Source organism: Otolemur garnettii, unplaced genomic scaffold, assembly GCF_000181295.1.
Source record: "Otolemur garnettii isolate 467f Iridium unplaced genomic scaffold, OtoGar3 scaffold00025, whole genome shotgun sequence".
Taxonomy (NCBI): Eukaryota; Metazoa; Chordata; class Mammalia; order Primates; family Galagidae; genus Otolemur; species Otolemur garnettii.
The window spans coordinates 12219651-12229969 of NW_003852420.1; the positions used below are offsets into that span (position 1 = coordinate 12219651).

The 10319-nt window shown below is 44.2% G+C and overlaps 1 protein-coding gene across 2 annotated transcripts in view; it reads left to right on the forward strand.

Annotated features, from left to right (window-relative positions):
- Positions 1 to 10319, forward strand: part of CUNH20orf194 (chromosome unknown C20orf194 homolog) — a 151463-nt gene that overhangs the window by 126668 nt on the left and 14476 nt on the right. The window contains exons 30-31 of one of the 2 annotated variants that reach the window (XM_012804175.2): positions 6193 to 6328; positions 7910 to 7996. In XM_012804175.2, coding sequence (XP_012659629.2) covers positions 6193 to 6328; positions 7910 to 7996 — 223 coding nt within the window. Of the gene's footprint in view, positions 1 to 6192; positions 6329 to 7909; positions 8546 to 10319 lie in introns of those variants that run through there. The other variant, XM_023512184.1, reaches the window with a different exon arrangement.

The following is a 10319-nucleotide window of genomic DNA, read 5'->3' on the forward strand; positions in this document are numbered from 1 at the left end:
GATTCGAACCCGCCACCTTAGGTGTATGTGGCTGGTGCCTTAGCCACTTGAGCCACAGGCACCAAGCCATTAATGGGGCTTTCTTTGGCATCAAGAGCTCTTTGTCCACCATGTGATGACTCTGCCCTCATGTACCTTGGCTCCCTGGCACTGTCACTCTCAGTGTCCCTCTACTTTTTGTGTGTGAGGGACAGACACAGATGATCAGGCTTTCCTAGCAAAGAGCCTTTGGGAAGTACTGTCTTTAGTTCATGAATCAGGGGAAGTTTGGGCCTGTCTCATGAGAGGGGAAGGCCCCTTTTAGTTTGAGTCTTTTTTTTTTGGCCAGGGCTGGGTTTGAACCCACCACCTCTGGCATATGGCGCCAGCATCCTACTCTTTTGAGCCACAGGTGCCGCCCTAGTTTGAATCTTTTGAGGCCAAGACAGACCACATTCTCTCTAGCATTTGGTAGGCTTATTTCCTTAACATTGCCTATCAACTCATTGTTCAAAGGCAACATTTCAAATTCTGTGCTTGTGTATGGGTAAGGGTATTATCAGATGTGAGTAGATGACCTTGAGGTCAAGTATGTTGTTTTCTGAACTCTCCATGGTGCTTTCGGAGTAACAGTGCTTTGTACCTGGGCCCATGTGACCCTGTGGACTGGCCTGACCAGGATGGCCATGAGCAAATGCTATCTGGGGAGGGAGGAGATAAAAGACAAGTATTGGGGCCGGGCGTGGTGGCGCACGCCTGTAGTCCCAGCGCTATGGGAGGCCGAGGCGGGTAGATCACCTGTGCTCAGAGGTTCGAGACCAGCCAAGACCCCCCTGAGCCAAACGAGCCAGAGTGAGACCCCGTTTCTACAACAACAACAGGACAACGAGACAGCCGGACCTTGTGACTCCAGCTCCATGGGGGGCAAGAAAACACTACAGGAGGAAGAAATAATAAAAAAAAAAATAAAAAGACAAGTATTGGCTGGGTATGGTGGTTCATTCCTAGCTACTCCCGAGGCTAAGGCAGAAAGATCACTTGAGCCTAGGAGTTCAAGGCTGTAGTGAGCTATGATTGTACTCCAACTTGGGCAACGAGGTGACACCCTGTCTCTAAAAAGAAAAAAAATTTTTTTAAAGGCAAGTATTTATTTTTTGCTTAGAGATTTGGTAGCAGCTTGGACGTGGGATCTGCCACCAGTGGACAAATACTTCATGTCCAGAGGGAGCATATTTCCTCCCTTCTTGCTCCTGTTCATCAGTCAGTCTCTGATTCATTGATTTTAAAAACAAAGGATTATTTTACAATGAGAAAAGGACTATTATTACAGAAACCCAAAGAATAGGAAATAATCTCAATACTTAAACAGCAAGCAAGGCTCATAATATTGGCTTAATAGCAAAGTAGCAATGTTTCACTGCCTTTTTTTTTTTTAAGTGACAGAGTCTCACTTTGTCGCCCTTGGTAGAGTGCTATGGCATTACAGATCACAGCAACCTCCACTCTTGGGCTTAGGCGATTCTCTTGCCTCAGCCTCCCAAGTAGCTGGGATGACAGGCACCCGTCACAGTGCCCAGCTATTTTTTTGTTGCAGTTTGGCCGGAGCAGGTTCAAACCTGCCACCCACAGTATATGGGGCCAGCGCCCTACCCACTGAGCCCCAAGCGCCACCCTATTTTACTGCTTTTAAAGTATCTATAGAGTGGCACCTGTGGCTAAAAGGAGTAGGGCGTTGGCCCCATATGCTGGAGGTGGTGGGTTCAAACCCAGCCCTGGCCAAAAACTGCAAAAAAAAAAAGTAGCTATAGATAAAAGACCATCTAATCTATCAGCATCCCTTTGAATGTTTAAAAAAAAAAGTGACCTTCAGTTTCTTCTGTATTGTAGGAAGCTTTTAGCCTTTTAGCTAGACTAGGATGGTCAGACAGACCACAGGGTTATTTCTCTGCTTTTGAGAATAGGCCGGGCCAGGCTGCCTGCTCACTCACAGTCCAGACTAGTGAGACCTTGGCCAAATCTGAATGTCCACTGCTTGATACAGAACAAAAGGAAGCTGCTGGCCCAAACAAGGTGAAAACCACTCACTGTACCTTATTCCCTCTGTGCTCTAGATAACTGCTGTACCTGCCTCACAGATGGCATTTCCTCTTGGCAGGTGATGGTTTACATAGCTGGCTGAAGGAATGCTGGGGATAATCCTTTTGCTTATTTCCCTATAAAGTAAAGCCCCTTTTCTGTGCCCAGTTCCGGACCAGATTTGTGCACATGGTACAAGCACAGCAGGCAAGACTTTGTATAAGACCTTGTGTAAGGTGTGTTTGTCAGAGACCCAGATCCCATAGGCAGGTTAAGCCTGTGTCCCTAGTACACACTCCTCAGGTGGCCATGTTTGCACTAGTCTGACAATCCTATTTCATTTGCCCAAAAAGATACTAAAGAGAGTCCAGGGCCTTCACAGGCCTTTACTCAGCCTTTCCTGGCTTCTCACTGCTAGGCTTACCACAACCGTTCTTGTCTTCCTTCCTTGGGAATCTTACAAGCCCCTTGTTTGCCCTCTCCAAAATGTCCTGAGCCTTCTTCGTCATTGTACCACACTTTGAGCTTGGCCTCCTAAACTTGTCATACTTAGTTTCTAGAGGCCCTACTTCCTGTGGCTGCACCAAGGCATGAGAGTTCTGGCATCTGGATCTCCATTCTGACCTTGTGCCTCCAGACTCTCTAAATGGTGATGGAGTCACAGGTACCACCAGTGTCACCTTCATTAGGAAATTTTTCTGACACTAGCTAAGTTCTATCTTAAAGCTTCTGAACAGACAGGGTATGTGAGGAACCTTTTAAAGATAGAATAGGCCAGGCTTGGTGGCTCATACATGTAATCTTACCATTCTGGGAGGCTGAGGTAGGAGGATTGCTTAAGCTCAGGAGTTCAAGACAGGCCTAAGCCAAAGGCAAGACCCCATCTCTACTAAAAATAGAAAACTTAGCCAGGTGTTATGGTGGGTGCCTGTAGTCCCAGCTAATTTGGGAGGCTAAGGCAGAAGGATCACTTGAACCCAAGAGTTTGAGGTTGCTGTGAGCTAAGCTGATGCCACAGCACTCTAGCCTGGATGACAAAGCAAGACGATCACAAAAAGAAAATTTCAAGGGGCAGTTTCTGATGATAACGAGTACTGTATACAACCTGTCACAAATATTCTGTACCAAATAATCTGAAGGAAAGCATATACTTATATACCTGTAAGTAACTGTTACTAAATAACAGATAATTGGCTCAGCGCTCATGGCACAGTGGTTACGGCGCCAGCCACATACACCAAGGCTGGCAGGTTCAAACCCAGCCTAGGCCAGCTAAATAATGACACTGCAACAAAAAATAGCCAAGTGTTGTGGTGGGCACCTGTAGTCCCAGCTACTCAGGAGGCTGAGACAAGAGATTTGCTTAAGCCCAAGAGTTTGAGGTTGCTATGAGCTGTAATGCCACGACACTTACCAAGGGCAACAAAGTTGAGACCGTCTCAAAATAAAAATAAAAAAGAATCAGTCAGCTTGAAGGCTGACAGCTTGAGGCTCTGTCTCAAAAAGAAAAAAAAAAAAAATAGATGGGCATAGTGTCTGGCACCTATAGTCCCAGCTACTTGGGAGGCTAAGGTAAGAGAATCGCTTGAGCCCAAGATTTTGAGGTTGCTGTAAGTTATGACGCCATGGCACTCTACCAAGGGCAACAAAGTTGAGACCGTCTCAAAATAAAAATAAAGAATCAGTCAATGATAAAAAAGATTGAATCTGTAAAACAGTCTTGCTGATCAAGCCTCCACATCTAGCTAGATGGTAGTTAAACAGTGCTCTAAGTATGTGATCAACAAAATCCAGAGTGGGAGAAATCTATAGGAAACAGTTTTTGAATAAATAAATTACACAGGAAATAAGAAGAAATCATAGGTAGCACCTACAGCTTAGTGGGTAGGGCACTGGCCCCATATACCGAGAGTGGCGGGTTCAAACCCGGCCCCAGCCAAACTGCAACAAAAATATCTGGGCGCTGTGGTGGGTACCTATAGTCCCAGCTACTAGGGAGGCTGAAGCAAGAGAATCACCAAAGCCCAAGAGCTAGAGGTTGATGTGAGTTGTGATGCTACAGCACTCTATTGACGGCGACAAAGTGAGACTCTATCTCTAAAAAAAAAAAACTAAGATAAGGGCTCGGCGCCTATAGCTCAACCTATAGCTCAACCGGCTAAGGCGCCAGCCACATACACCTAAGGTGGCGGGTTCAAATCCCCAGCCCGGACCCGCCAAACAACAATGACGGCTGCAACCAAAAAATAGCCAGGCGTTGTGGCGGGCGCCTGTGGTCCCAGCTACTTGGGAGGCGGAGGCAGGAGACTCGCTTGAGCTCAGGAGTTGGAGGTTGCTGTGAGCTGTAATGCCATGGCACTCTACCCAGGGGGACAGCTTGAGGCTCTGTCTCAAAAAAAAAAATTAAGATAAGAAGAAATCATTGAAAGAGAATTATGAGATGCATCAATGACATATGATATGTAGACTTTGGTTCCTGGTTCAAAAGAAATTAAGAAAACATTTATGAGACAAACAAATGTGAACACGGCCTGGATTTTAAAAATATTTGTTTTGGCTTGGCGCCTATAGCTCAGCAGGTAGGGTGCCAGCCACATACACCAGGGCTGGCAGGTTCAAATCCAGCCCAGGCCTACCAAACAACAGTGACAACAAAAAAATGGCCAGGCCTTGTGGCAGATACCTATAGTCTCAGCTACTTGGGAGGCTGAGGCAAGAGAATCACTTAAGCCCAAGAGTGTGAGGTTGCTGTGAGCTGTGATACCACAGCACTCTATCCAGTGCAACATAGGGAGACTCTGTCTCAACTTAAAAAAAAAAAATTCATTTTGAGATAGGATCTCACTCTGTTGCCCAGGCTGGAGTGCAGTAGCATGACAATAGCTCACTGCAGCCTCATACTCCTGGGTTCAATTGATCTTCCTATCCTAGCCTCCCAAGTAGCTGGGACTATAGGCATAGGCCATCACTTGCAGCTGGACTGGATTTTCTGTATATTAAAGAATTATTTACTGATCATAAATTTCTTAAAGAGTCCTTATGTTATAGAAGTATATACTGAAATATTTTTATATGAAATAATTGGATTTTGGCTTCAAAATCATCCAGTGGGAGAGTGGGGGGAGGGCTATTTTTATAGATGAAAAACATTTAGTAAGGGGTGGGAAAATAGGGGAGGGAAGAGAAGGAAGGGGGATTGGGGGTCTTGGTGGGTGGCACACCTCTTGGGGGCAGGACACAGTTACAAGAGGGACTTTACCTAACAAATGCAAGCAGTGTAACCTGGATCTTTGTACCTTCAGTGATTACCCAACAATTAAAAAAAAAAAATTTAGCTGAGTGTTGGTAATTCCTGAAACCTGATGATCGGAATTTGTTCTGTTTTTCTTTTTTGTATTTGTTTGAAATTTTCCACAGTATTAAGAAGTAAATAGAAATCACTGAATTATAAGAGTGCACATTATCTTATAGCAAAAAAATGGTATATATCCTATGATTGTAACTACGTGAAAATAGGAATGAACATGGAAGAAGTTTTATAGTTATCTTGGAATGGTAAGGTGTGGTAACTTTCCTGATTTCCAAATTCTCTGTAGTTTTGTGAATTTTACTTCTGTATTTTCACAAAAAGTTGGGAGTGAGTGTAGCTACTCCACAGCCTCTTACATAGGCCACCTCTTCTTGGTTTGTTACTATCTTGAGTTGTGAGACTCCTTGGCTGAGTGTTCTTTGAAAATATAATGGTTAGCGCCTGACACAAGGTTAGTTCTTGGTAAATGTCTATGTGAACTGGGGGAGGTGAATGGTACTAGTTCCTGATGAGGTTAAATATAGGAGATATGGATAGGCCCTTTGACCAAGAACTACAAATATCATTCAGAAATAAGAATTAAGAAAATAGAGGAGGTAGGAAGTAAGGCAGCCACAAACTTAAAGGTATTCACTCCAAGAGGTAGCAAAGCAGGGAAAGCATAAGAGAGTGATGGCTGTGTATTCAGTGTTGGAGTGCAGGGGTATCTACACCAGCAGGCTACTGGAAGGGATGATCAGAGGCAGGAGTGAGGGCCCATGTTGGTGTGGGCCCTTGACCCCAGCCAGGGCTCTCAAAGCTGAGCTATTCTTGGTTTTGTTCCCCAGGTCTGGTGAGCAATGTGGTATTCACCAGTCACACCACAGAGCAGCGGCACCCTGTCCTTGTCCAGCTACAAAGCCTCATCAGGGCTGCCAATCCTACCGCAGCCTTCATTCTTGCAGAAAACGGGATTGTCACCAGGTAAACTTCTACAGACTCTACAGAACCAACCACTTTCTCTGATACAACACTCTGTCTATGGCCTATGTGGCCTTTCTGCTATATGTAAGACATTTACAGAAGTCAGTTTTTCAAGTGCCTTTTTTGCTCTGTAAAACTCACCAAGAAGACCCCATGTATCAGTATCCCATACTGTTTTGAGGCATTTTATTTTTGTTTTCACATTCTCATCTACTGAATGATAGAAATCAAGACTTTTACATGTCTTATGTTAAAATGTGAGAGAAATGGCATAGAGAACATAAAGAAATGATTTCTTTCTTTCTTTCTTTTTTTTCTTGAGACAGAGTCTCCCTTTGTCACCCTTGGTAGAATGGTTTGGGCGTCATAGCCTACAGTAACCTCACTTCACTTGGGCTGAAGTGATCCCCTTGCCTTAGCTTCCTGAGTAGCTGGGACTACAGACACCTGTCACAATACCTGGCTATTTTTAGAGACAGTCTCACTCTGGCTCAGGCTGGTCTTGAACTCATGAGCTCAGGCGACCACCTGCTTCAGCCTCCCAGTGTTAGGATTACAGGTGTGAACTACCACACGTGGCCTTGAGAAAGGATTTCTTTGCTTCATGTACTTAGCTTCAAACTACAAATTAAAAAAAAAGAATTAGTGACTGTGTGTATGTATGGACAAAGAGAAAACCCTGGTAGTGTAGCAATTTTGTTTACTCAATTAGGATACTAAAAGATTATGTACTTTTTTTTTTCTTTTGAGACAGAGTTTTACTATGTCGCTCTCGATAGAGTGCTGTGGCATCACAGCTCACAGCAACCTCAAATTCTTGGTCTTAAGTGATTCTCTTGCCTCAGCCTCCCAAGTAGCTGGCATTAGAGATACCCGCCACATGCCCAGCTATTTTTTTTTTTTTTTTTTGCAGTTGTCATTGTTTAGCTGGCCCAGGCTGGGTTCGAACCCACCAGCCTGGGTGTATATGCCTGGTGCCTTACCCACTGAGCTACAGGTGCCGCCCAAGATTGTTTACTTTTTATATAGGTTTTTATACACTTTCAAACCAAGCAAATACATTTTTATGTATTCAAAAATTAAATGAAAGAGGGGAAAAATAAAATACAAACCAAAAAAAATGAATCCATATGTCAAAGTAACGACAAATTCACACACACACAAATTCAAATAACTTTTCAATCCTCTGTTGGAATGCTGACTCCAAACAGCATCAATGATTGAATGTTAGAAATGTGAAATGGGAGGGTTGGCACCTGTAGCACAATGGTTATAGCGCCAGCCACATACACCAGAGCTGGCAGGTTCAAACCTGGCCCAGGGCCTGCCAAACAACAGTGACAATTCCAACCAAAAAATAGCTGGGTATTGTAGCGGGCGCCTGTAGTCCCAGCTACTTGGGAGGCTAAAGCAAGAGAGAGAATCGCTTAAGCCCAAGAGTTTGAGGTTGCTGTGAGCTGTGATGTTACAGCACTCAACTGAGAGCAACATAGACTCTGTCTCAAAAAAAAAAAAAAAAAACAAACAGATTGACAGTCCTAACTAACCTTATTAACCTTAGTTTCTTCTGTGTTTTCAAAGGAATGAAGACATTGAGCTGATTCTCTCAGAAAATAGTTTTTCCAGTCCTCAGATGCTGCGATCTCGATATTTAATGTACCCTGGCTGGCAAGTATTATCATTAACAAGTAGCTAAGATTTCTTTATAAACCAAATGATTCATTTATTTACAGAAAGAAACCAAAAAAGGAAAGTGAAATACTAGATATGCTCTACATGGGTGACACATGGCAGCTGGAATGGCCTGCTGTGTCCCAACAGCTGCTGACCCTGCCAGGAGCCCAGTGCTCCAAATTGGGAGCCTTCCTGGATGTTGAGATTTAGGGAGTAGGTTCCAAGCACAATGGTATCCTGTATTTCCTAAGCCCTAGTGAGGGTGAGGTAGCTGCCATGGAACCAAGGAGTTATAACCTTCCCAGGTGAGAGTCACTCCTGAGAATATAGTCAGTCTTCTCAGGTTCCCATCTAGCTGGTAGTTTCCTTGCTGTTAAGACCCAGGGAATGTTCTCTGTAGGCTGCCACACAGCCTGTGAACCTCTCAGAGGGAGGGGGGAAAGGAGAGAGTTTGCAAAGTCCACTGTAATCATACTAATACTGATGCAATTAAGCACTTAACTCTGGGTGCTAGGCATTGTTCTGAGATTATACTCTCCACATAGTAGCCACCAGCCACATGTGGCTATTTAATGAAATGTAAATTAATAAAAATCAAATAAAATTTAGAATTCAGTCTGCATAATAGCTACCTGCATAGCAGGTACCATGTCGGACAGTGTAGCTCCAGAATGTTTCTGTCATCCCAGGTTCTGTTGGACAGTGCTGTTCTTAGAATCTTGCTTGTGTTATCTCATTTAACCATCATACCAAGTCTATGAGGTGGATTCCATTATTTTTCTTATTTTACAGATAAAATACCAGAGGCAGCAAGGAGTTAGTGACTTGTCCAATTTGCAAATAAATGAAAGAGCTGGATTTGAAGCCTAGGTTGAATGGCTCCAGAGCCTATTCTATTAACTGCAATGCTGCACTTGTCCTTGTGTAGAATATACATTTAGTTCCTGCTCTGTTGAAAGTTTTGGGGAAGACAAATATTAAAGCTTGGGCAAGGGCCGGGCACAGTGGCTCACACCTATAATTCTAGCACTCTGGGAGGCCAAGGTGGGTGGATTGCTCAAGTTCACAAGTTTGAGACCAACCTGAGCAAAACTGAGACCTCATCTATACTAAAAAAATAGAGAAACTGAGGCAAGAGGATCACTTGAGCCTGAGTTGGACGTTGCTATGAGCTATGACTCCACGGCACTCTATCCAGGGTGACAGCTTAAGACTCTGTCTCAATAAATAAATAAGTAAATTGGCACAAGCCTGTGCAAGAATGAGACCCTGTCTCTACTAAAAATAGAAAAATTAGCCACACATTGTGGTAGGTGCCTATAGTCCCAGCTGCTGTCAAGAGGCTGAGCCAGGAGGCTCACTTGAGCCCAGAAATTTGAGGTTGCTGGGAGCTAGGCTGAGGCCAACTAGAGTGATGCACTCTAGCCCTAGCAACAGAGCAAGGCTCTGTCTCAGAAAAATAAAAAATAAAAAAATAAAGCTTGGGGGCAGCGCCTATGGCTCAGTGGGTAGGGCGCTGGCCCCATATAACAAGGGTGGCAGGTTCGAACCCAGCCCCAGGCAAACTGCAACAAAAAATAGCCAGGCATTGTGGCGGGTAACTGTAGTCCCAGCTACTGGGGAGGCTGAGGCAAGAAATCTAAGCACAGGAGTTGGAGGTTTCTGTGAGCTGTGATGCCAGGGCACTCTACCAAGAGTGATAAAGTGAGACTCTGTCTCTTGAAAAGAATTAAGTTCTGGCCAAGCTTTATTTTTATTTTTATCTCTCATGTTTATCTGGATTATCGTTCTTATCCTTACTTATTTCTCCCAGCACCTCACATTACCAGTCGATCATATTTTTTACTATGCTGTAAAAAATAAAACAAAACAAAAAACCTCAGAAGGTCAGTATGAAAAATCGAAGGTGTTCAGGTGTCTTCATAGAAGGAACCTCTAATTTGAGTTACATCATACTTAAGTAAACGGTGGGCAAGTGGGCATTCCTTATTCCTGAACATGGTAATTTTAGCTGAAAAGAAACAAATGGAGCCTAATTTCAGTGGCTGCAGCAGAACCTCTTGGCCTGGTCCTTAAGCTCCCACAATCACCCCAGCACCTGGAACAGCCCTTTTCTCCATTCTGTCCTGACTCATGCTGGGCATGAGACACAGGAACTTAGCTCAAGGCACAGACTTATCTGGAGGCAGACTGACTAGGAGAGAGTGAGACATGAAGGCTCATTAGAATGTGAATCTAGGCTTGGCACCTGTGGCTCAAGTGGCTAAGGCGCCAGCCACATACACCTAAGGTGGCGGGTTCAAATCCAGCCCGGACC